This window comes from Narcine bancroftii, chromosome 13 (assembly GCF_036971445.1).
Source record: "Narcine bancroftii isolate sNarBan1 chromosome 13, sNarBan1.hap1, whole genome shotgun sequence".
NCBI classification, from domain to species: Eukaryota; Metazoa; Chordata; class Chondrichthyes; order Torpediniformes; family Narcinidae; genus Narcine; species Narcine bancroftii.
The window spans coordinates 552,989-580,673 of record NC_091481.1 but is presented as its reverse complement, the minus strand read 5'-3'; the positions used below and the strand labels follow the sequence as shown (position 1 = coordinate 580,673).

The 27,685-nt window shown below is 45.4% G+C and overlaps 1 protein-coding gene across 1 annotated transcript in view; it reads left to right on the top strand.

Annotated features, from left to right (window-relative positions):
* sema3ab (sema domain, immunoglobulin domain (Ig), short basic domain, secreted, (semaphorin) 3Ab) overlaps window positions 1-27,685 on the top strand; it is a 158,461-nt gene that overhangs the window by 86,228 nt on the left and 44,548 nt on the right. Inside the window, exons 5-10 of the mRNA XM_069910005.1 lie at window positions 235-354; window positions 11,312-11,405; window positions 17,342-17,461; window positions 22,332-22,474; window positions 25,413-25,527; window positions 25,629-25,698. Coding sequence (XP_069766106.1) covers window positions 235-354; window positions 11,312-11,405; window positions 17,342-17,461; window positions 22,332-22,474; window positions 25,413-25,527; window positions 25,629-25,698 — 662 coding nt within the window. The remainder of the gene's footprint in view (window positions 1-234; window positions 355-11,311; window positions 11,406-17,341; window positions 17,462-22,331; window positions 22,475-25,412; window positions 25,528-25,628; window positions 25,699-27,685) is intronic.

The window sequence follows — 27,685 nt, the reverse complement described above, 5'->3', positions numbered from 1 at the left end:
ATGGAATTCATCAGGAAGTGTCCTTTTGCTTCTGTCCTGGGATACTGAGTCACATATGCAGTCTGCCTCTTCACAAACTCCTGCGCTGATTTTTCAAAAACAAGAAGCAAAGTTGCCGTTGTTTCTAAAATTGGGACATCAGATATTTTGACCAAGATCATTTGAATGAAGGCCAGCTTGAGTGCAATGACTTGGAGTGATCACTGACTTCCTCTCTCTTGATCTCTCACACAGAAAGAATGTGCAAATTTCATCCGGGTGTTGGAGCACTTTAACCAGACCCACCTGTACAGCTGCGGGACTGGAGCCTTCCACCCTGTCTGTGCCTACATTGAAGTTGGTCATCCATCTGAGGTAAACAGGCCCTTCCCCCCCCCCCCCCCCCCACCACCACTGTCTCCCCCCCCCACCGCCTCCTCTTCCCCTTATGTTTCTAAGGTCTCTGTATGATTATCCTGAAGAAAAGCATTGAACTGTGGCTCACAGAGAGGAATGGATCACAAGGTGTTTACTGTGAACACTGTGTTGGGTTCTTCCGGAGAACCTGTCAACTTCCATTTCCCAAGCTTGTGACCGTCACCGCTGTCGGTGTTGGGGTCTGATTTACAAGCGGTGTTGCCTGATTCTAAATGGTTTCTTTTCAAATTCCTTTTGGTTTTTTTACTCTATTTTATTATTCCCCATCTCGTAGCTGGTGGTGAGATTGCTCATGGACTGCCACGCTCTGGTCTAATTGTTGTCGGAGAGTGTCTGCTGTCCGACCAACACAGCCTGTTATTGGAGTGCAGTGAGTGCCTCTAAATTCCAGAAAAAGTCCCATCTAGGTCAATTGGTGCCTTTAGCATGTCTGATTTTCTGTTGGGGATGTTCTTCGAAGGATGTTTTGGGAAGCACATGACTGAAAAAGAGGAGGTAACAGTACTGGAGGAACTCGAAAGGTCACAAGGCATCCAGGGAAAGTGATGGGCAGTCGGTGTTTCGGGCTGACCCCCTCTTAAGGTGTGACAGGGAGAGATGCTCTTTCTCAAAGTTCACTTTCCTTTTAATGTGACATAGGACAGAAGTGACCATGGCAAACATTAGCACCTCTCGTACCTACTGGACTCCACATTGAACTATTCACCAGGAGCAAGCTGCCTTCTGTTGGTTTGAGGGTTAGTTTAGCAGTGGGTTGAATGTTTACTGACAGTGCAGCACTCCCTCAGTACTGCACTGGGATAACAGCCTGGAATTTCCTGCTTGTGTTGTAGTGGGATTGGAACTTCCTGGTTCTCTGGCCTTACCAATGAGAGCACTGACCTGGGAGCAACAAAAATGCAAGGACAATAGCAGCTCCTTCCCAATGTTCTGTGGTGATAAACCACATGATGACAAGATCAGGCCCAGTCCTGGTGCGTCTCAGTCAAAGCAGGCCAGAATGGAAATTATTGTCCGTGGTTACTCACTGGGTTACATTGAGAAAATGACCTCCCAATGTATTTGTGGTTTAGAAATACATTGTGACACGGTTAACGTAACGGTTAGAGCAATTGGGATCCAGGTTCAAATCCGGTGCTGTCTGTAAGGAGTTTGTATGTTCTCCCCGTGTCTGCATGGCTTTTTCCTGGGGGCTCTGGTTTCCTCCCACCATTCAAAACGTACTGGGGGTGTTGGTAAATTGGTCCAAAAGGGCCTGTTACCATGCAGTATGTCTAAATTTAATTAATAGTTCAAAAAGGAGGATCTACTTGTAAGGTGTACAGCTGAGAGTTCCCAACACACACCCTAATCCATAATGTCCTGTTATTTATTTAACGGTTAAAAACTCATTAATTGCCAGTCCCATAATAACAATGAGAGTATAAAGAGCATCGAGCCCTCTGTCACAGGGAGATGGAGTTGAAAGGGTACACTGTCCAGGCCAGTCCTGGTGGCAGCAACATTCATCGGCACATTTCAAACGTAATTTAGCATGACTGAGGCACCATGTTTCAGTACAACTTGTCCAGATCACGTACGAGGGAGAATGTGTGCAAACCATTTGGAATAAGACTTGTCAAACTCGTGTAGCAAATTTCAATTCGTGTGACTCTCCGAGAAGGGTCTTGTTGCAACTATTTTAATGCACAGCTTAAAAATTGCAAGGACCGGATGAAGCTATTTGATTCTGTGCCAAAACAGTCCAATTATAGAAATAACCTTTTAATTGGACATGCGATTAATATTGCAAAGGGGCAAATTTCCATCAAACATCTGCAAAGTTGATGCTCTATGTCAGAAAGGATTATCTGCAGACTCTCTCCTGTCCCAGGGGAAAACCCTTTGCTTCCAGTTATCTACTTGGAATTAAAAACTGCTGTAACCTGGTCATCAGTATTCCACTCACCCACTGCCCTGGGTGCTTTGTAAATGTGATATTAAATCATCCAGCCATAAATTAAAGTCCGTACTGCTGAATAGTCTGGTGGGCACAGAGGAGAAGCCGCTGACTGAAAGAATGCATGGAAACAGCTAATAGTTGGGTTCCTATTGAGCAAAGATCTTGTGGGGAGCATCAGCGGCTGAGTTCCAACATTTAATATTCCTGGCACCGTGCTCCAAAGGAAAACCGGAAAGTAAATATTTTTGTCTGGAAGATGATACTCAGCTCATTCCTCATCTCCAGCTTCTGGCCAGGAACCCAATATTTTGTCTCAATGGGGAGTTATTCTCCAGACGTTCTGAAAACGCCCAGCAGCAAGCATCTCCATGGGATGTACATGCACAGGTAGCTAGTATAGCCAAGGCCAGGTGTAAGCTAAAACAGACAGGTGAATTCATTCTGCCCATTGCTACCAGGTTAGAAATAAAACTGGGTGGGGGAGGAGAAACACGAAAGTTTGCAGATGCCGTGAATGTAGTAAAAAAACACAGAAATGCTGGAGAAACTCTGCTGGCCTTGCAACGTCCAAAGGAGGTCAAGATATATTACAGCCATCTCGGGCCTGAACCCTTCTTCAAACAATACTGTTTATGTGGTACCTTCAGCAACATTTCACAGTGGTGTTAACAAGTGGAAAAACTGGGACAGGTAATGTTTGGCTGATGGATCAAAGTTCAACCAAGTGCTCAGTTTTAAGAAACGTCTTAACTAAGGCGTGGGTGGGATGAATGAGGAAAGAATGGGAGGTGGGAGAGATCCTTGTACCCTGATGAAGGGCTCAGGCCCGAAATGTCGATAATATATCTTTACCACCCATGGATCCAGCAATAGCAGCTGAATTCCAGTTCAGGCATCGTCCAGGACTCTGCTATCCAAACACCCACTGCAGCCCAATGATTCAGTGTCTGAAACCAAAACTAATGACTGTAGTTATTGTCCTGCATGAGGCAGCAGGATCCCCCAAAGTGGATGAATCTTGGTAACTGTTCTCCCTGCCACGCTCCCTAATTTACTGGTTGCTGTTAGCCTCATACACACTGTGAACTGACTAAACTGTAAGCTAATGTCACACTCCACACTAAGTCCACAATAACCTGCCTCATTGCTGTTCCTGGGACATAACGTCTGAGACACTCTCCACAAACTAAACTGTATTTTAAGTGTAACCTTGTCTGCTCACGCTGAGAGGAAACAACTGTTAAAAATCCAAGAACCTTGGTTTGAGAGTCATCAGCTTCACTGGTTTTAAACCCTTTCCATATACGTCGGAGAGATGGGATGCAGACTAGAAGATCACTTCCCTGATCACCTTTGCTCTGTCTGCATCAAAGACAGGGGACTCCCAGTGGCCGACCATTTCAATTCCGTGCCCCACTCCCACGTGCCATGTCTGTACATGCACTGCCAAACCAAGGCCACCTGTATATTGGAGGAGAAAAACCTAATTTTCTGTATGGGCCCTCTCCAACCGGACGGCATTAACATCGACATCTCCGGTTTCTGCTAATCTACTCCCTGATCTGCCTTTCTTCCCCATCCCTTTGTCTTCTTTCCTCCTGCTCTCCACTCCTTCATTCACAGACCCATCCCTATCACTACTGTTCCCTTCCTCCCTTATCCACCTATTACCTCCTGCCTGTGGGCCTGTGCTCCTCCCCCTGCCCCTCCTCCCACCATTTTGATCGGACACCTGCCCTCATTTTGCTCTTACCTCGATGAGCTCAGACTTGAAACGTTGGTTCTGTATCTTTAACTTGGCTACATAAAGGGCACTGTCTATCTGTTCCAATACACACCTAACCAATAGTCTTCACAAAACCAGTATGAAAAGTAGGTTATCTAGTCATCTGTTGGTTATAGGATCTAACTGCACAATTAGTATGGCGTTTATACAACACTGTTACAGTGTCAGTGTTTCGGGTTCGAATCCTGCACTACCTGCAAGTTCTCCCTGTGTCTGCGTGAGTTTCCCCTGGGGGCTCTGGTTTCCTCCCACTCATCAAAATGTTCGGGGGGGGGGGGGTAGGTTAATTGGAATATTTGGGTGGCACGGGCTTGTGGGCTGGAAGAGCCTGTTACTGTGCTGTATATCTAAATCTCATTTAAAATGGCTTCTGTGGATGTCTCCATGTAACTTGTTCATTTATTGGAGTGGGCTGGCTCTGAGGAGCCACCTTTGTATCACCAAGTTAATGTCACACAATTTATGTACCTATGCTTTATCTGAGGTTTTCTCGACTCGGTGACTTCACTTGGAATTTTTGATGCCTTTGACTGGGAGTTGGACCAGTGAGCACATCTGCACCATTCTGGTCAGAGGAGGGATGCAGAAAATATTGACAAGAATGTTACTGGGATGGGAGGGGTTTGAATTATACAGAGGCTGGGGCTTTTCCCTCTGGAGAGTAGGGTCTGAGGAAGGACCTTGGAGAGGTTTACAGAACTATGAGGGACATGGATAGGTAAATGCTCATAGTCTTTTCCCAAGGTTGGGTAATATAAAACCGGAAGGTTCAGATTGAAGTGAGAGGAAAACGATTTAAAAGGAACCTGAGGGGCACCTTCTTCACACAGAGGGTGGAACCAGCTGCCAGAGGAAGTGAGAGAAAGGAGACAAAAGACATTTGGCTGGGTCCAGGAACAGGAAAAGTTCATATTAATTAAACTACGAAAGTCTGCAGACACTGTGGTTGAAGTGAAAACATGATGCTGGAGAAATAGAATTGTCTGATATATAACATAATCAACGTTTCAGGTTCATATTAATGTGGACCGATGCAGGCAAATAGAACTAGTTTGGTTAGCATGGGGTTGTTGGGCCAAAGGGCCTGTTGCCCTGCTCCCAAACATTAAGACTATATGGATATTGTTTTTGAGTAGTCACATGGTGCACAGCCAAGTTCAGGTCAGGTCTCTGTTAACTGGAATCTATGTCCTGCTCTCTGTCCAGGTGAGTACCAGGGAGACATTTACTGAATGTCCACAGTACTTGGTTTCAAAAGATAGGGCCAGTAATTTATTCTCCTTCTTCATTTTAAACAATGTCCAGAAACATTCTCCAGATTCTGTATGATTCCTTCTTCAGAATTGTTAACTATTGCCCAGCCGCATTCAAACAAATATCATCGTTCTGCCATCCCTGGTCTAATGAGGCAATAATTCTGCCTCACTGAAATCTCATTGTTCAAGCCCAGGAACCTCTGTTTTTGAATCTCTCCCATGATCGTGGCAGAGGTGGGATAAATAACACATGCAATCATGTGTCTACTGGAACCAAATGTTCAAAAGGGGCAAAGCACTCCTCGGATCAGATCTCATTTGCTCAAAGAATTGAAAGGTTGTCAGACTGAGCGCTGGTTCACCTGGTCAGTCACCTTGTGCAGCATGGACCCCACGTGCAGAATGCTCTGCCATCCTCTGATATACTTTTCTGTTTTTTAAAGGAAGCAATTTCCCATTCTCTTTGAACTCTTATGTTTGTTATCTCTCTGCCAGATGGTTCCAGAAACACTTTTCCAGATGTTATGTCGTGTGTTGCTTTTGAAAGAAAACAGAATGGTTCCTTCGTTAACTGATCAAGTTTAACAACCATTCACAATTATACTGTGCAGAAATAAGGGATTGAATTGGTCAATGAAGACCTTAAATAACAAGAAGTCATGGCGGCAGAGTCGATCACTGACACTTAAGAGATAATGCTGATGTTTGGTGGTGTTGAGTCTTGAGAGCCTGATCAGTGTGCAGAGCCAGGAGACCAGTTGTGTTCCAATGGTGGAATAATTCGCAGTTCAATTGGTTTCACTAGGAATTGGTTGCATTGGGCAGTTAATGCTTTAATTTACTGCAGTAATCAGGAAGAGATGAAGCTTGGCAAATTTAGACACATTTTAATCATTCTCAGCATTCTGATTTATTTTGGTACCGATTGTCTGGCGAAGATTCCCTTGCAGTCCACTAGTAGCCCCGACTACTACCTCAGTTGTTGAGGGCTGTGTTTGGAAGGTTGTTGAGAGAGAACCTGCAGGGCTTCGTTACTGTTTGGGGCATCGTGTTTTGGTTGGAAATTGGTGACTGACTCACCAAAAAAAAATAACTGGAAAGAAAATAATGGAGCATAAAATCATCTTGGAAGTGATACAGTGTTCTCTGGCACTGGGGGATCTAAGTTGACGCTGAATTACTCCCTCTAAGTGGAAGTTGAACAAGGGGTGGCTTTCCCACCAGAGATTTGGGTTACTTCGTCATTATATATTAGAAATGCAAATGAAAGACATAAATGAAAACAAGGTCTTTTTTATTTCAGTAGAACCTTCACATTAACATTTGTTTTCAAAACATTTAACACAATTTCCTCTGTGAACCAAGTGTTCATGCAAAATGTTCAAGTTCACATTCATATCGATGATAAATTTATTAGACGTACACAGTAACTGGCCCTTCTGGCCCATGATTCCATGTCATAAAAATACACCAATTAAACTTCACCAAACCGGCTGCCCCCCCACCCCCCCCCCCCCCCAATACATTTTGGAGGAAACTGGAGCCCCCAGGGAAACCCATTCACACACGGGGAGAACATATAAATTCCTTATAGGCAGTGCGGGATTCGAACCCAGGTCACTGTACTAGCGTTGCATGAACTGTGTCAGACTTTGAAACACAGATGAAACCTTCATTTCACAAGTGATGCATAAACAGCAAACCCAGCTTTTCCCACTGATCGACATTCTGCCTCAATCCCTTGTCCATAGCTGTTCATCTTTCTCTCCTCCCTTCTCACACTGATATTCGATGCACACCACAAGGCTGATAGGAAAAATAATTAAAAAGCAACAGTGCATGAAAGTCTAATTATTATTCCAATATGAATGGAATTAAGTTTCTTACAAGGGCCAGGAGTTGTTTACCTCTCCTTAGTTTGAAGACTTTAGTTTTGCAGAATTGTCTAGAGTTTTCCATCGCCAGTGGTTAACATAACTGTGCAGGGAGTGTCCCCATAACTTATCCAGTTATGGGCAGAGATTTACAAGCTTTGGAATGGTTTGGACTGACACTATCCATGATAATACTTGTCACCCGTCCTCTATTCCATGAAGGGAAGTGACAGGGAGTGAATTTGGGGCAGTTATACATGGGAGAGGATAACATTCTGAATGAAGTCTGTCAGAATGTGTTGATAATGACTGTCTTGAGATGGTTATGATTTACATTTTCATGGGAGATAGAATTAACTCAAATAGTGATGTTTAATAAACAATCTAGAAAACCTACACTGGAACAGATGAGGAGGGGAGTGGGGTAATGAAGGGAAAGGGGAGGTGTGGAGATGAGTGGGGAGGACAGGAGAGAGGTGGTGTGGGTGGGTGTGGGATGGAGAGGGGTGGTTTGGGGTGGGTGGGTGTGGGGTGGAGAGAGGTGGTGTGGTGGGTATGGGGTGGAGAGGGGTGGGTGTGGGGTGGTGTGGGTGGGTGTGGGGCAGGGAAGAGTGGTGTGGGGAGGGGTGGTGTGGGGTGAGAAGGATGGTGTGGGGTGGAGAGGAGAGGGGTGGTGTGGGTGGGTGTGGGGTGGAGAAGAGAGGGGTGGTGGGTGTGGAGTGGGGTGAAGAGGAGAGGGATGGTGTGGGTTGGTGTGGGGTGGAGAGGGGTGGTGTGGGTGGGTGGAGGGGTGGGGAGTGGTGAGGGATGATAAGGAGGGGTGAGGGGTGATGAAGAGAGGTGAGATGTGAGAGGAAGGGGTGATGAGGAGAGGTGAGGGGTGGGGGATGATAGGGAGGGGTGAGGGGAGATGAGAGGTGAGGGATGATAGGGGTGAGGGATGATGAGGAGAGGTGGGGGGAATGAGGAGACGTCAATGCAGGATGTGGGACCTGCCTGCTTGAGCTTCATTGTGCATGGAGTTGAGAGAACAGACCCTCTGAAGGATTGTATGGTGAAGATTTGAGGCCCTCGTTTCTGTGTGAATGTGTGGTTGTTACTCATGTTATCCAAGAAGCAAGTGAGATGTGTTTAGCAAAATAACCAGCCTTTTATCTCCTTTTGCATGCATGACTAAGGAGCAAAGGCCGGAGAGAATATCCAGCCTAGTGCTGACAGATCTAGGGTTCATGAACATTACCAAAGGAAGGTTGGTGACTAATGGTCAGGAAAATATTTAGCAACCTTCATAGATGCAGAGGATAGAACAGACATCGACTTCCAGTGAAGGGACAAGTGTAAGGAATTGGATTCATATCAGTAATTTAATTATAATTAACAAGAAGCTGTCCCTTCTCCACACACAGATGGTTCTGTTTTATTAATTATAGGCTGCTAACTGTGCAATTATCACGTGTAAATTAGATGCAAATTGTAGTTTTGTTCCCGGTGGAGGTTTTGATTGTTTCTTTAGTCTGTTCTAATGAAATTGGGAGATGGAGGTAACTCAGCTAATGCACAACCATCACCCTCCATCGGAAAAATTAATGAACTCTCACTCACAATCATCATCTTGCGAGGAGTAATCCACAGTGCATGAGCACAAAATGTGGAATGGGCAACAAATGCATCTGGAAATTGCTCAGAATTCCCTCCTGCCATCCATGTTCCAAATGTGTCGCTAGTCAGCAGTTGACGATCACTCCACTCTCATTGTCGATGGAGAGCCTGGCTGACCTCAATGAATATCATCCCTCTACCCTCTTCAGATCACGTGCTCCTTGTTGCATCAGATCTCATGTATATCTCTGTGGTAACAGAGCAAAGATACTAATGGGAGCCAAGTGTGTCTGCCCTGTGCCAGAGATAAAACTTGAGGTGCTTCTCCACTCACACTGCTGTTCTGTGCCAATGTCTGATGGGTGCATGTCTTCATGGATTTTGGAACAGAAATGGGCAGGGAGGATGCTGGAGCTGAGTAAACGTGGTCTGGCCACAGCTAGAGAATGTGTGGTAACATGCGAGAAGGGGTAGAGGATGTTCCTGAGGAACTTTAGTGCTTTGGGATGTGATCTCTGTGTGGTAGACTTGCTGTGGACTGTGGAGACACCAAGAGTTCAGTGTTTGGAGAGACGGAAAGTGCCATGGCCGGAGGAAGGTAGCCCAGGCTGGCAATGTTGTTGAAGGTTCTGAAAGCAGATATGATGATATGTATAAAGTTAGGAGAAAATTGAAAGGTCAGTAATGTCAATTAAGTGAATTATTGACAGGATTAGAGCACGAAGCTTAAAACATGGAAGAGATCTGACCTTCACTGCTAAGGGCTGTGGAGATCTAAACTATCCAGACATTGAAAGAAACACCATACGCACATTGACCTGGAAAGCCAGAGTCCGTGAGCTGGGAAGTGGAACTGACTTGGTTTTTTTTGACAGCGTGAAGATGATTGAAATGGGGACTCCTCTTCCACTTGAATTTAGGTGTTTTGTTAATGTTTTTACAACAGTTTGTGGCTTGGCCCTTAACAAGGGCTAATGGCGGTTGGACATTATCCTTGGGATATTGGCTGTGTGCCTTATAATAGTAAATGTTTTTGTTCTGCTCAATAGATCAAGAAGGACTTTCAACAGATATAAACCATAGATTGTAGTCAGGATCATTATGTTTATGCAGACTCAATGCCTTGAAACTTCTCAGCTGACAGGGATTTACAAAGATAGACTGAGTCTGGTGGACTGGACAGGGCCACAAAGAGGACATCAGCACTGGTTGGAAATGGAATCGATGTCTTTCCAGAATGAAGTTAGGAGACGGAACTCTGGAACTGGTTTTAACAAAGCTAAATAGATCTTCAGTCAACTGTTAAACATCCCGAATAAAACACAAACATCTGGAGGCACTGTGATTGAAGGAAAGTTTGCAGATTGAAGGAGAAACATTTAATATTCCATCCGGTCACGCTCTAACCAGATGGCATTAACATCGACTTCTCTGTTCTCCTTCTCTTCCCCATACCTCTGTTCTCCTTCTCTTCCCCATACCTCTGTCTTCTTTCCTCCAGCTCTCCACCCCCTTCCCTCTCCATTCACAAAGCCACCCCCCCCCCCCTGTTTGCTGATGTGCCCTCCCTCTCTTATCCATCCACTACCTCCTGCCTGTGGAACCACGCTCCTCCTCCCCCGACCCCTTCCCCTTCCATTTTGTTCAGGTGCCTGCGTACACTTTGCTTATCCCTTGACAAAGGGCTCAAGTCCGAATCATTTGTTCTGTATCTTCAGTTTTGCGACATAAATTACACTGTTTGACCTGCTGAGTTTCCCCAGGATCGTGTTTTTAACGTTATACATCCCAAGGCTGAGAAGTATCTCCTCTATAGGATTCCTGGACATTTGGGAAATCAAGGCACATGGTCACAGATCTTATTCCTGAGGAAGAACAGGCTTGAGGGATGAATATTCTACCTATCTGTCACCCTCCTCACTCTGTCACAGGAAGAAAGGTTTTGTCTGCTGATCACTTTCCGACTTCATACTCACTAGAACCTGGTAGCAGCGTCACACTGTCCATTCACCACGCTGGCCTGTCCTCAGCTTGTACCCCAGATCATTTGCAGTATAAATCCAGGGCCCTCCTGCTAAACGCAATCAATGTTGATGCATGTACTGATGTCTCTGCAGCTGGAAGAGCTCGAGGGTATCACTGATGCAAGTTACTGGTGAACTTTCAGGGAAAATTGTCTTCCACAAAATCATTTTCAGAATTATAATGATGGATTTACATTGAAGTGAATATTTTGAAAGGAGACAAGAGGTTGCTAGAATAAGCAGCTAAGGACAAAGAACGATTTGAAGAACTCAGTGTGTCGAGCAGTGTCTGAAAGGAGGGCAAATGTAGTACTCGTCATATTATCATATGATTTGTTTTATAAAAATACACACAACAAATCCTTTGCAGTTTTTAAGCTTTGTTCATTGTAATATTCTTTTTCTCTAACCAGGAAAAGGTATTCAAGTTTGTAACTTCGCATTTTGAGAATGGACGAGGGAAAAGCCCCTATGACCCAAGGTTGTGGACAACTTCCCTTTTAATTGGTGAGTAGCTACTGAGCTTGGAACAAAGGACCATCTCCATGCACCCTAGGGGGTCTGAGCCCCACCGTCCTTCCATGCCTCTGCCTCACCAGTGTCCGTATGTCCAAACCCAAACTACATTGACACTTTGTTGATAGAAATTCATCAAGAATGCAAAGTTCTGAGAAGTAGCCAACACTTGTGTGCTCCTGTTAGGTTTGTGCCATTAAATCAGACTGCAACAGTATTCAATATTCTTCCTTGAATTTTTCCGTGATTTTTGTGTGCAAAAACACACAAAGGAACAAACCATATGAACCTGCAGATGAATTGGACCTTGCCCTGTGAGTGGCCAGTTGAGCAGTGCCTTGTCTAGAGTGCGTCAATGGTTTTGGACGTGATTGGGTTGTGCAGCAGTACCACACACTGGCTCAAGGGAAATGCATTGATGCCCACAAATAAGAAATGACTGACGTGTCCATTGAGGTTTGCATTGTGGAGAGGGTTGCTCTCCAAGCCCAACTGCATGGTAATTAAGGAAAACAGTAATTTTGGGCTTAGACCCCTGGTGGATTTTTAAATATTATCTTCTGTGGTTTGAACAATCCCAGTGTAAAGCAGTAATGATTATGTTGCGAAAGAAACCTATTTCAGATGATTGGTAGGATTTGTTGATATATGTCCATACTATATGCACCATTCTGACATATATTTCACAACATTTCCAAAATTTACCATAGCGTAGATTGGCCTGGAAATGGTCATGTGCCCTCGTAATCTGCAACTACATGACTGCATCAATGAGCCAATGGGTGAGGGCCCAATGCAGCCTCTAGTGTTGTCCTCAACTCCAAGAATCAGGCAGAATTGCAAGTTCAAATGATGGGAAATATTTCCCTCGGGGAGAGGGCCTGTGGTAGCGGGCCGTTTGTGTCAGGTTTGAGATGGCAGTCTCATGGGATTGGGTCGGGTAGGAGATCAGCACCTTCATGATGGACCTTGGATATTTTTAAATTTATATCATACCTTGCTGAAAGAACTGGTCTAATAACTGCGGTTTCTGCCATTGAAGGGATAGTGAAGTGCAATGTTTCTGCATCAGCTGGAAGTCTTGAGGACACTTTATCTCAGGGTGGATTTGTGGAGCAGAATTGATTGGCCAAATGGCCTACTTCTGTTCCTGTTTCTTGTGATCTTGTACGGGTGGTTGTAGGTTAATTGGGTGTAATTTGGCGGCATGGACTCATGGGCCGAAATGGCCTGTTACCGTGCTATGTGTCTAAATTTAAATTTTAAAAAATCACAGTGAACAGAGTCAAAGTGATTTAATCTTTTTGATAAGATCCAGCTGTGCTGAATGCAAAGATTGATATTATCCTTCTATAGAACATACAATGACCTGATCATGATGACCACAGAAAAAGATTTTATCAAAAATTAAATTACATTCCTTTCAGCTTCCTGAAGAGCTGCTTGTGAAAGAGAATAATTGAGGAGCGTTGATTCTTCCCTCATAATCCAAAGTTCAGGGAGTGCAGGAAGACACGCTGGGAAAGGGTCCGCTTTCTGTGACTTTTTGAAAATATTCTTTGTTTTATCTTAACTTTTTGATTGCATCCTTGTTCATCTTACATTTTCAAACTGAACAGAAACAAGAATGTAACTGCCAAGTTATTTCATATTTCTCAAGATGTGGGAGACTATTCCACCCATTGAGTGTCTGCTAGCTCTGAGAGAAATTCCATTCAACCTATTTTCACTCACGTGCCCATTAAACCTCCTGATTCTCTCACCCCCTCCTACATCAGGCACAATCTGTAGCAACTACCTGTCAACTCCTGTCACAGGGCAGACTTAGGCATATCATACAGGGACAGTTGAAGCATGTCCCTGACTAGATGCTCGTGTCCAGGAAGCACGCTTAAGCCCAAAACATCAGCAATCCACCTTCCTCCGTGGATACCTGCTCAACTCCAGCACCTTGAATTTTGCTGGGTGTTTCTTCTCACAGGAGAACCAGAAATCACTCTTTAACAGTAGGTGTTCTCCCAATTAAGATGGAGTTGAGGCAAAACAACTTCTCTCAGATATCCTTGAGCCCTCGGATTCTTCTTTAATGTCGTAGACTTTGATTTGGGAGGGAGTGTATTACTGGGATGTGATATGATATGTTCCCTCGTGATCTTACTGAATAGGGAAGGAGATGAGTGTTCCTAGTTCTGGGTCCATGTGCAATGTCAGCTTCATGCTGACTGAGACATCATGCAACAAAGAATAAACAACTAATTCACAGCAATTCTTCATTGAAAGCTGGGATTTAAAAGCATTCCGGAGCCACAGGGGAACATTTCTAGACTATTGTCTTTTGAAGAGAAACCTCACATAATGTGAGATCAGTTTGCAACATTGCTAATAAATAGATTGAATGATTGGTGCCAGAAATACAGGAAGCTTTGGGGTAGAATCTCCATTCAGGGGGTGGATATGGGCAGGAAATTAAACAACAGATACACTCTCTGAAGTGTTGGATTGTTTTCCAGCTCACGTTGCAAGTAACTGCCCATTTTCTTTGGAATGTGGTCTATTTTTGTTTCTGGAGAAACCAATAATTTCTCAGCCAGCAGCAATAGAGCTGGGCAGGAATGATACAACATAGAACACTACACTACAGCCCTCGATCATGTGCCTATATAATCCTTTAAAAAAAGTACTAGACCCTCCTGACCCCATAACCCTTTATTTTTCTTCCATCCTTGTGTCTAAGAGTATCTTAAGTGCCCCTAATGTTTCAGCTTCCACTTCCCTCCCTGACAATGCATTCCAACTCTCTGTGTAAAAAAGCTTAGCCCTGACGAGTTCCCGAAACTTCCCTCCCTTCACTTTGTACACATTCTCTGGTGTTTGATGATCCTGCCCTGGGAAACAGGTACTGGCTGTCCACCCAATCTATGCCTCTCATAATCTTCTAGACCTCTATTAGATCTCCTCTCATCCATCGACACTCCAAAGAGAAAAGTTCCAGCTCTGCTCACCTGTCCTCATTAGCATATTTTCCAATCCAGGAAGCATCCTGGTAAATCTCTTCCGCACCCTCTCCATACCTTCCACATCCTTCCTGTCATGAGGTGACCAGAACTGAACACAATCCTCTAAGTGTGGTCTCACCAGAGATTTGTAGAGTTGCAACATGACCTCTTAATGCTTGAACTCAAGCCCCCATTAATGAAGCCCAACATCCCACTGGCCTTCTTAACGATCTTATCCTATGGATAGATAGAGCAACAGAGCGTGAAACAAAGAATGGAGGCAGTGTGATGAATGAAAGGGCTGTTATCAAGAGACAGCTGGGGATCACTGGCAGAGACCTTCTCCTCACAGGCTACTGACCCGCAACAGCATCACCAAATCCAGCTCCACCAGAGTCATCAAGTTTGCAGATGTCACCACAGTCGTTGACCTCATCACCAACAACAATGAGTTGCACTACAGAGAAAAATCTCTTGAAATGGTGTGAGATGAAGGAGATGATCGTGGACTTCAGGAGGACCAAGAACGACCACTTTACTACTCGTCAACAACACTGTAGTAGAGAGAATGGAGAGCACTAAGTTCCTTGGAGTTCACTTAACTAGTGACCTATCATGGACACTTCATATCTCCTCACTTGTCAGGAAGGCGCAACAGCGACTGCACTTCCTGAGAAGACTGAAGCGGGCAAGGTTACCCGCCACTATCATGTCAACCTTCTACAGGAGCTCTATTGAGAGCATTCTGGCCAGCTACATCACAGGGTGGTACAGTTGCTGCAGAGAAATGGATCGGAGGTCAATCCACAGGACCATAGGAATGGCAGAGAGAATCACTGGAGTCTCCCTCCCCCATCAACGTGATCTACGGGGATTATTGTTTGAAGAGGGTGCACAGAATCATTGAGGACCCCTTCCACCCTTAACACAGCATCTTTCAGCTGCTTCTGTTAGGGAAGAGATACAGGAGGATCAGAGCCAGCTCCACCAGGCTGAGGAACAGCTTCTTCCCACAGGCTGTGAGAATGGTGAACGACCAAAGGAACAGCTCACACTCACCCTCCGAGATGCTTACTGTTTATTAATTTCATTTTATATAGAGAAAACTTGCCCTGCATGTATATTGTTTGTCTGTACATGTATTACGTCTGATTGTGTGTTTTGTAGCGAGGACAGGAGAAGGCTGTTTCGTCAGGTTGCTCTTGTCCAATCAGATGACAATAAATGATTCACAATGAGCATGAGGAGAATGTTGATAATGAACAATCTGCCAATGGGATGAGTTGCGAGCAGCTGGATTTGAAGGTTGATGGTACTGCTGTGGAGTGAGCCTGTTTCAGGTCCACCTGCTGCTGCAGTTCCTAATCTCCCAGCTTCTGCTTCCATTGCAGAGTCATGCAGCCTGGAACAGGCTCTACGGCCCAACACCTCTCCCTGCAGACCAAGTTAGTTTTCTGGGCTGGTTCAAATCCTTCTCAACCCCTCTTCTCCATATACCTCTGCAAATGTCTTTCGAAGCATTAATTGTATCCACCTTTACAATCTTCTCTGCAAATTCATTCCAGATATGGACTACCCTCTGAATGAAAAAGCTTGCTCCTCAGGACCTTCTTAAATCTCTCCCCTCTCACCTTAAACCTATTCCCTCTGGTTCTAGAATCATCAACTTAAGAAAAAGGCTGAGCATTACTTTATCCATGTGGCCCTCATCATGTTATAAACCTCTGTCAGGTCACCCCTCAGCCTTTTACTCTCCAGGAAATAAAGACCCTCCAATCTCGAGTAGCTTCTCAAGCAGGAGAGTGCTGGTGTAATGTGGACCCAACACTCCAGCACACAACTAACATGGTTACAGTATGACCCAGAGAGTGACATGGGCTCCATCGCTGGGCCACCAACAGACAGAATTCCTCATCGTGGCCTGCTGCTGGTGGGACTAATCTCTCTGAACCCACAAGAGATTAGGGTGGTGACCAAGAAATCAAACACCACTACTTAATATGAAGCATTTCCTTAACAATTTCCACAGAAAGAGGGTAACTGTGGACTGAAATCCAGGGGAACTCGTACCAGTTTTACCATTAGAATTACAACATGGTCGCCGGGGAGAAAAGGGGGATCACTCCCTGAGTCCAACTGACCAACACGACTGGTCTAATTCCCCCACAATCCTGCAAATTCATTCCCATCCAGATCCCACAATGCTTCATTACTCCCTCTGGCCGTGTATCTCAACCCTGACCTCTCATCAATCCCTGACCTTTGGCGACCTAAAATATAATCAGAAAACAGAAGAAATTCTCATCAGGTCAGACAACATCTGTGGAGAGAGGATCCAGCATTTCGGAGAGTTAACATTCCAGGTACAAGCTCAGATGGGTCTTGTATCTATCATGTTAACTCTGTTCCTTTCTCCCCAGATGCTGCCTGACCTGAGTGTTGAGAGCAGTTTCACATCCTTGGTGAGAACCAAGCCCTACTCCAGACACCAGTGGAGCTTCAGAGCAAGGAGAGGACCATTGATGGGAGAGAGGTCATCAATGAAAGTCACCATTGAGTCACTTTTGGTCTGGGGCTGGGACACGTGCAACATCTCAGTGTCACACACTGCTGCAAAAGAGAGGTGACAGATACTCTGATCCTAAGAGATCTGAAAACACTTTGTATACTGGTGAATGGACTTGAAAGATTGAATGGGCACAAGAGTTTTAGATTAATTCTTTGAAGAAGCAAAGCACGTAACCCAAGATTGCAGTCTTATCGACCAGGTGCAAACAATAGGGTTGTAGTTTGATTTGGGAATGATCAAATCAAGCTTATCCTTATTATGCTTTTTGGATTCTGTGATCCAATAGGCAATGCTTCGTGGAAACAGTCAACTCTTCCACAGAAAACCTCCTGCAATAACAATGTGTGTGTTTCCCATGACAGACGGAGAACTGTACTCTGGCACCGCGGCGGACTTTATGGGCAGAGATTTTGCAATATTCCGCACTCTGGGACAACATCACCCCATCAGAACAGAGCAGCATGACTCCAGGTGGTTGAACGGTAAGTACAGGAAATCTTCTCTACCAATAATAACCAGTTAAGGCAGTCACATTCATTAACCAGGGAGACATGAACACACGATGGTACAGATTACTAACCAGTCACATCTATGTCATAACCTTTGGACCTCACTTGAAGTATCGTGAGCAGTTTTGTGTTCCTCATTTAAGAAATGATGTGCTGACATTGGAGAGGGTTCAGAGGGGGTTTGCTTGGATGACTCCAGGAATGAAAGGGTTAGACAAGGAGTGTTTGATGGTTCTTGGCCTGTACCCATTGGAATTTAAGAGAATGAGGGGGATCTCATTGAAACATTTTGAACATTGAAAGGCATGGACAGATTAGATGTATAAAGGTTGTTTCTCATGGTGGGAAAGTCAAAGACAAGAGGGCACAATTTCAGGATTGAAAGGAATCCTCTGAACAGAGATGCAGAGAAATTTCTTCAGCCAGAAGGTGGTGAATCTGTGGAGTTTGTTGCCACAGGAGGTTGTGGAAGCCAGGTCATTGGGTGTATTTCACGCAGTGATTGATAGGTTCTTGATCGACCAGGGCATCAAAGGTTATGGGGAGAAGGTTGGGCAGTGGGGCTGAGTGGGGAACTGGATCAGCTCAGGATTAAATGGTGGGACAGACACAAGGGGCTAAATGGCCTATTTCTGCTTCTATGTGTTATGGTTTTAACTCACTGTTCAGTCAAGCTGCATCCGGGGTGGGTTAATGCTCTACATTACACCCAGTGTGAAGTCCCACCATGGCTCACAACCTTAGTAACTGGTGTTGAAATCACCACCTACATCAACATCAGGTCAAAGCTGAAGTGGGTTCAAAGACTGAACAAATCAAAACTGACGGAGATAGCAGAAAGTTGGCCAATGACAGAGGGTTTTAGGTGGAGAGAGATGCAGAGGCCGAGGGTGGGAACTTGGTGGTGCGGATCCTGCCTGCTGCAGGCTCAGCTGCTTATACTAGTGGGCTTAAATCCAGGGAATCTCAGGAGGCCAGAAATGTAGGTTGCAGAGTGTGATAAAGGATCAAGAGAAATTCTCATTTCATTCGTTTCAAACTGCAGATAATGTATATATAAGAACATAAGAAGCAGGAGGAGGTCATCCACCCCATCGAGCCAGCTCTACCATTCAATAAGACCATGGCTGATCCGGGTGTGGCCTCATCTCCACCTACCCACCCTACTATGCAAACATCTTTCCAACTCTGTCTGAAATATAGTTAATGAAGTAGTCTCCTCTGCTTCCTTGGGCAGAGAATTCCACAAAGGCACTCTTCATCTCCATCCTAAATCCACGTTCCCAAATCTTGAGGCTGTGTTCCCTTGTTCTTGTCTTATCTCTCAGTGGATACAACTTTCCTGCCTTGATCATATCCCTCCATGTCATCATGTAACACACCTATGTCAGCACAAGCCACTTTGTGGCCTTGGGAGTGATTATCTGCTCATCATCAGTATGTGGCATTAGATTCACTGCCAACTTTATACATTCTGACAACAATGCAGAATGTTCTCTGTTAAGTTTCAACACATTCAGAGCTCATGGAAAACATGGATTGAATGCCATCCTCTACCAAAGCCGTTGTTAATGGATTTGGGCAGGTCTTCCATTGGTAGAAGACCAGCATGTATCTGATCACAGAGGGTTAGAGTTAGGATTAGGGGCAGGATGGCCCACTCTTCCAACATGACTCCCTGATTGTGATTTCAACTTCTCGCTCCCTGACATCTCCTTTCTCCTCACCCTTAGGGACGACGAAGAATCAACAAATGCAGCCACCAAACTCGGCTTGCCCTTGTGCCAAGCTGCACGTCCTTGCAAAGGGTACCAGTCCAGTATTTTGAGGGGGGAGAGGGAGGGAGGAACAAATGAAGCCCCCATACTCGGCTTGCCCCTGTGCCAAGCTGCACATCCTTGCAAAGGGTACCAGTCCAGTATTTTGAGGGGGGAGAGGGAGGGAGGAACAAATGAAGCCCCCATACTCGGCTTGCCCCTGTGCCAAGCTGCACGTCCTTGCAAAGGGTACCAGTCCAGTATTTTGAGGGGGGAGAGGGAGGGAGGAACAAATGCAGCCCCCATACTCGGCTTGCCCCTGTGCCAAGCTGCACGTCCTTGCAAAGGGTACCAGTCCAGTATTTTGAGGGGGGAGAGGGAGGGAGGAACAAATGCAGCCACCATACTCGACTTGCCCCTGTGCCAAGCTGCACGTCCTTGCAAAGGGTACCAGTCCAGTATTTTGAGGGGGGAGAGGGAAGGAGGAACAAATGCAGCCCCCATACTCGGCTTGCCCCTGTGCCAAGCTGCACGTCCTTGCAAAGGGTACCAGTCCAGTATTTTGAGGGGGGAGAGGGAGGGAGGAACAAATGAAGCCCCCATACTCGGCTTGCCCCTGTGCCAAGCTGCACGTCCTTGCAAAGGGTACCAGTCCAGTATTTTGAGGGGGGAGAGGGAGGGAGGAACAAATGAAGCCCCCATACTCGGCTTGCCCCTGTGCCAAGCTGCACGTCCTTGCAAAGGGTACCAGTCCAGTATTTTGAGGGGGGAGAGGGAGGGAGGAACAAATGCAGCCACCATACTCGGCTTGCCCCTGTGCCAAGCTGCACGTCCTTGCAAAGGGTACCAGTCCAGTATTTTGAGGGGGGAGAGGGAAGGAGGAACAAATGCAGCCCCCATACTCGGCTTGCCCCTGTGCCAAGCTGCACGTCCTTGCAAAGGGTACCAGTCCAGTATTTTGAGGGGGGAGAGCTTTGACAGCTGGTGAAACCCTGTCCAAACTGTGGCATGTCCACCCTCGATACTCACACACATTCAGCAACATTCTGTAGACATAAAGGGAAGTTAAATATTGTTATATATTTGTTCTACATTTAACTATCTGGCAAGCAACATTAATGGAAATAATAAAAAGTAATCAAGATGAATATAGAACATAGAACAGGATATCGCAGGAATAGGCCCTTCAGCCCACATATCTGTTCTGAACATGACGCCCAAATCAAACTATAACACTCTGCTACTTGCACCCAATATATATCCCTCCACTCTCTTCTTCGTGTATCTATGCAGAAGCCTCTAAAACCCAACGATTGTATCTACTCCCCCTGGCAGCCCATTCCAGGCACCCACAACTTTCTGTGTGAAATACGTGCCCACACATCTCCCCTAAACTTCCTCCCCCTCACTTTAAACACACATCTTTCTGTGTGTGATGCTTTTACCCTGGGGAAAAGATTCTGAGTGTCCATCCAATTAATGCCTCTCTCAATTTTATACGTATCTATCAGTTTTCCCCTCAGCTTCCCACATTCCATAGAAAACAACCCATTTGTCTTAATGAGAACAATTTCTTCTTTTTCTTTGGCTTGGCTTCGCGGACGAAGATTTATGGAGGGGGTAAATGTCCACGTCAGCTGCAGGCTCGTTTGTTGCTGACAAGTCCGATGCGGGACAGGCAGACACGGTTGCAGCGGTTGCAGGGGAAAATTGGTGGGTTGGGTTGGGTGTTGGGTTTTTCCTCCTTTGTCTTTTGTCAGTGAGGTGGGCTCTGCGGTCTTCTTCAAAGGAGGTTGCTGCCCGTCGAACTGTGAGGCGCCAAGATGCACGGTTTGAGGCGATATCAGCCCACTGGGAGTGGTCAATGTGGCAGGCACCAAGAGATTTCTTTAGGCAGTCCTTGTACCTCTTCTTTGGTGCACCTCTGTCACGGTGGCCAGTGGAGAGCTCGCCATATAACACGATCTTGGGAAGGCGATGGTCCTCCATTCTGGAGACGTGACCCACCCAGCGAAGCTGGATCTTCAGCAGCGTGGACTCGATGCTGTCGGCCTCTGCCATCTCGAGTACTTCGATGTTAGGGGTGAAGGCGCTCCAATGAATGTTGAGGATGGAGCGGAGACAACGCTGGTGGAAGCGTTCTAGGAGCCGTAGGTGAAGCTGGTAGAGGACCCATGATTCGGAGCTGAACAGGAGTGTGGGTATGACAATGGCTCTGTATACGCTTATCTTTGTGAGGTTTTTCAGTTGGTTGTTTTTCCAGACTCTTTTGTGTAGTCTTCCAAAGGCGTTATTTGCCTTGGCGAGTCTGTTGTCTATCTCGTTGTCGATCCTTGCATCTGATGAAATGGTGCAGTCGAGAGAGGTAAACTGATTGACCGTTTTGAGTTTTGTGTGCCCGATGGAGATTTGGGGGGGCTGGTAGTCATGGTGGGGAGCTGGCTGATGGAGGACTTCCGTTTTCTTCAGGCTGACTTCCAGGCCAAACATTTTGGCAGTTTCCGCAAAACAGGATGTCAAGCGCTGAAGAGCTGGCTCTGAATGGGCAACTAAAGCAGCATCGTCTGCAAAGAGTAGTTCATGGACAAGTTTCTCTTGTGTCTTGGTGTGAGCTTGCAGGCGCCTCAGATTGAAGAGACTGCCATCCGTGCGGTACCGGATGTAAACAGCGTCTTCATTGTTGAGGTCTTTCATGGCTTGGTTCAGCATCATGCTGAAGAAGATTGAAAAGAGGGTTGGTGCGAGAGCACAGCCTTGCTTCACGCCATTGTTAATGGAGAAGGGTTCAGAGAGCTCATTGCTGTATAACAATAAAAATCCCTGCCACCATTCTCCAGAAGTTTGGTCCAGAAGCCACGGTCACACAGACAGATTGCGGATGGGATATTTGCTTTTGTGGGAGAAGAGAGGCAGTGAGTGGAAGGGAAAGTCAGGTCAGCTGTGATCCTATCAATGTATGAGCCAATGCATGGAGCTTCGCTGTGTGTTTCAGTAACCTTGAGTTAAATCGAACAAGATTCAATTACATTTATGGGCAGGATTGTGTTTACCAGTTTGTTGAGTTCAAACCTTCTTTTGTTTTCTAGAACCTAAATTTATTGGGGCCCACTTGATCCCAGAGAGTGACAATTCGGAAGACGATAAAATCTTTTTCTTTTTTCGAGAAAATGCTTTGGATGGAGAGTACTCAGGAAAAGCAACACACTCTAGGATTGGGCAGATCTGTAAGGTTAGTGAGACATCTCCTGGTGTCTGTTCGCTTTTGTGTCTGAGCACTTGAACTGGACGTCTGAATCATGGCCAAAAGCAAATGGCTGTGACAGACCTAATGTCCCCTGTTTGTAAATCTCTTTCACAAAGACAGATATGTGGCAATTTATCATGGCCCAATGGGTCACCATGACTGGGCATCACTCATGCATGGGAAGGAAGGCTGGTTCTATCAGGTCACCAAAACTGGGAACTGAGCATTGGGTGGACAATAGAGTGGAGGGTGTTGCATACAGGAGAATGGTGGGAGATCTCCAACTCATCACTGGCTCAGAGTTCAAGGAATTTCACAGTCTCTGAACAGGGTAGGGATAGGAGAGGAAGTACTGGAGGAACTCAGCTGGTCTTGCAGTGTCCGCAGGAGGTAAAGATACTGTATATTACTGATGTGTTGGGACGAAGCCCTTCTTCGAGGTGTGAGCCAAAAAGCAGGCAGGCGCCTGAAGAGAAGGGATAATGGGCAGGGGGAGGAGTACAGACCAGCAGACGAAAGGCGTTAATTGGATCTGGATGGGACAAGAGAGGAAAGGTGAGAATTGACTTGGGGAAGGAGGTTATTTTTGTTTTCGTGAAAGCGGAGCTGGGTGAAATGAAACAGAGGGAGAAGAGAAAAGAGAGACAGAGCTGGAGGAAAGGAGAGATGGAAAGATGGGGGGGTGGTGGCTAACGGAAACCAGAGAAGTTGATGTTAATGCCATCCGGTTGGAGGGGGCCCAGATGGAAGATGAGGTGTTGTTCCTCCAATTTGTGAATGGTCACTGGCAGTGCATGAGACCGTGGACAGACAGCAAGGGAATGGGCCAGATGCTGGGCTTCAGGAGAAAGAAGATCCCTGACAGCAGGAATTGGGGGAAAACAGTCATCAGTCCAAGCACCAATGCAAAGTATCGAAGGGAGTGGAGTGTACGGCTGGTGAGGGAAAAAGTCAACGTTTCTCTCCCCCATTATCCCTCTCATTATCTCTCTCTCCCCGTTATCTCTCTCTCTCTCCCCCCACATTATCTCTCTCTCTCCTGCGTTATCTCTCTCTCTCCCCCCCCAGCTATCTCACTCCTCCTGTTACTGCACACCATTGCACTTGAAGTGATTGAGGGAGAGTTAATGCCCTGACCTTGCTGATGTACATTGGCAGAGCTAAGGCCAGGTGAACTCTCCAACCTGTCTGCCTGGCTCCCTGCCCAACCCTTTCTCTACCTCAGTCTCTGTGACTGCAGTCCATGTCTGCTGGGGACTCGGAGAGGAAGCAATGCTCTCGCTTGTTTTCCTCTGGATGCTGTTCTCTGACTGTATTCACCAAAGTCAGCCAGACTCTGCAATTTATAGAAAATGTATAGAGGAGAACATTGGTGCAGATACAGCCCTCATTGAAATGAGAGAGGAAACACATTTCCAGGTGAGTCAGGAACTTTTTTTAAACTGTGGTTGGTTTGCGGATGGTGGTTGTATGTGAGTGTGCATTGTGTACATCAAGGCCTGCAACTGACATTATGCTATGTAGGAGGCCAGTGTTCTGTGGTAATTGGAAACAGTGCTGTTAACATGGAAACCCAGCCAAATGTGGATCATACATGAACTCAATGCAGTGTTCAGACTGAGTAGAAGGAATGCCATGTGGACCTCATCAAAATACTCTGCTCAGCCCTTGGTTTATTCTGAGTAAATGCCAGGAAAGTTTGTGATTCACAATTTGTTCCCATAAAGAAATCAAAATGCAATTATTACAAGCTGTTTTTGTGTTCGAGTTGTAAATTCCTGTTGAAGGTTTGGGAGATTCCTGCCACACAGTTGGAACAGAACTAAGGTGTGTGTGAGGACTGGAAGTTTGCAAAGGGTATACCCTTCTTGGAAAACAGGCTTGATGGGGCAAATGGCCTCTTTCTGTGGAATGGATGAAATTTTCCCAGCACTTTTCAGGAAGTCGAGATCTTACTTTATCCACTGCTCGTTAACCTGCCTCTGTTCCGTATTGTTGCCAATACCACGTTGCGTCTCAGTCCATCTATTCCACCTTACACACATGAACAGTGTCAAGTTACTGAGGTAATTAATAGCTGCCATGCAGATGGAGCTGCAAGATTGCCACTGATTTAGCCTTGGGAGTCTTGATCCGATTGGTAATGAAGCAATTCTGAGGCACTGACTTCCCTTTGAGGAGAAGGAGGAGTGTGATTTGCACCAATCACTCTCGTTACCTTAATCCCTATAAGATGCCTCGAATCTCTGCAGAAGTCTCTGCAGTACACCTGGAAGGCAGGAGTGAGGTGAGGTGGAAATGTGCCTCAGCCCAGAACTACAGTGGTCAAGAGAACCTGGGCCTAGGGGTGTCAGGTCCAGAGACAGAGCCGGTTCCCCAGAAATAAAAATTTAAACGCAGCTGTAAAAGGTGGAGCTGATGGCACTGATGGGGATGACACACCACACTGACGCGGCTTGGTGTTTTTGACCAGAGGATGATCCTTCATGAACTCCCAGTCCTCCTTACAATCCTCTGCATGTATATCATGTCACCTCCAGAACCTTCATCAACTTCCTACCCAACAATTCACAAGCACTTGCCCTTCCATCTCCAGAAGATTCAAACCCCACAAGGCAGTTGTCACTGTTTTGAAGACTTGAGAGGTTTGGTGTGTTGGCTTTGAATGGATAGAAGATGAGAAAATGTCACTCCACAAATCCATCGATTTGTATGTTCTTCCATGTCCTTCTTAGCAGGTGGTCTGATATGTATTAAAATCACAACACTGGAGAAATTCGGCAGGATATAGCAAAGATAAATATACATAACCAGCATTTCAGGCTTCATTAAGGTATGACCAAATTGTAGGCAGAGACCTGAACAAAAGAATGTATATCATTGTTTGAACCTCTGAATTAGCTTGTTTTCTTTCTGTTACCAGAATGACTTTGGTGGCCACAGAAGTCTTGTCAATAAGTGGGTGACTTTCCTCAAGGCTCGGCTGGTGTGTGCAGTGCCAGGCCCAAATGGTATTGACACTCACTTTGATGAACTGCGTGAGTACAATCGAAAGAAAACACAACAGTCAGCTTCAAAGATTTTTCCTCATTTCATTTTGCAAAAGCATAAAACAATCATATTGATTTTTTTTCTCCAGAGGATGTTTACATAATGAATTCTAAGGATCCCAAGAACCCTGCAATTTATGGCATTTTCACAACCTCCAGGTAACAATGGCAGTATTAAGGATCTGGTGGTCAGGGTTATTTATGAACATTTCTCTTGGCAGCTCTTTAACAGAGAAAGGCCAGATTTATTCCTTGCTCAGATGTAAAACAGTGAAGTCTGCAGACACCATGATTGAAGTGAAAAGATGTAGCAAAGATAAAGGTGCAGAACCAATGTTTCAGGCTTGAGCCCTTTGTCAAAGTACAAGCAAAATGTAGGCAGGTTCCCAGAATCAGGCGCCTGCCCACATTTTGCTCATACTTTGATGAAGGGCTCAAGCATTGGTATCTTTCTGTATCTTTATCATTGCTACATAAAGGACACTGGTTGACCTGCTGAGTCTCTCCAGCGTCGTGTTTTTACCTACTCTTTGGACATTTTACTCTGGTGATCCAAGGGAGTGAGGGAAGAGTAATCCCAATGGCTATTGTTGGGGCTTCGATTGAGATCTCAATACAATCCTAAAACTGGAGCAGCAAGAACTTCAAAACGTTTCTGGGTCATGAAAACTCAAATTCCAACACAGTGAAGGTGTTTTGCTCACATTGATAACCCATTAAATCGCCAATAAACACAGCTTCATCCAACCACCACATTGTGGCCACCTGCATTCTGCAGGTGTGTAGCTGTTCTGTAAAATTATCAGGCCTGCAATACAAGAAAATAGGACCAGGAGGAGGCCCATCAGCCCCTCAAGGCTAACTCTCTGTTCAACGTAATCACAGCTGATCTATGCTGACCACAGGTCCTCCACTGTGGCAGTTTCCCTGAACGTAAGAAATAGGAGCAAGTGTCGGCCCGTCGAGCTTGCTCCGCCATTCAATGCGATCACAGCTGATCTGATGAGAGGCTTATCTCCACCTTCCTGCCTTTTCCCCATATCCTTTAATAATTTCCATACAATATAAAAATCTATCCAACCTTGTCTTAATTCTATTGACTGAGGTCACCTCCACCGCTTCAATGGGCAGTGAGTTCCACAGATTCCCCACCCTCTGGGAAAAGAAGTTCCTCTTCATCTTACATACTTCTATCTTATCTATGCCTTTCATAATCTTATATGTTTCTACAAGATCCCCTCTCATTCTTCTAATTTTTCTCTCCTCTTAGGCTAGCCCCCTAATCCCTAGAATCAACTTGGTGAACCTCCGCTGCACCACCTCTAAAGGCAGAGTACATCCTTCCTCAAATAAGGAGACCAGAACTGCACACGGTACTCCAGATGCAGCCTCGCCAGTACCTTGTACATTTGAAGCAGTGGAGGTGTCCTCCCTCAATCCCTTAATCTTTCAGATATTTATCCACTTCCACCATAAATCTATAATGATCCGTCCTCCTCCACCCTCAGGAACTGAGAATTTCAGGTTCTTCCTCCCTCCATATTAAATGAATGGCTCATTATCCTCCTGTCCTCTTGCTCATGACTCTCCCACAGGTGAAACTATCTGCTCATGCACCCTGTCAAACCCGCTTAGGATCTTGTACGGCTGATTCTTCTGAAGTCACAGGTCCAATCTCTCCTGATGTTAGGTTTATTTAAGTTCAAGTTGATTATCAGTTCATTGTACAAATACAACCTAACAAAACAGCCGTTCTCCAGTCCACAGTGTCGACACATTTTAAATTATTATAAATATTTTGGGACGATATTCTCGGTTACTGGATACACTTCATTAATCTCACAATCTCCAATGCTCCTATGTCTGTGTTTGTACTGTTTTAATGTACACATTAACTGGTCACAAGAATAAAGCAGTTAGTTGTGATGGAAGGTGGTGTATAGATCGTTAGTTAAATAATAAATCTGTGTCATTATAGCATTGTTGAATACATCTTTCCATCCATTGAGACGTGATTGTGTTCACTCTTTGGTGTGATGTCGATTGCCCCCCCTCAATCTGAATTGCTCTGTTTCAGAGTTTACTGAAGCTCATGGGCCTGAGAAGTGTCTGACGCTGCAACATATTTAAGATCTGGTTGACAGGA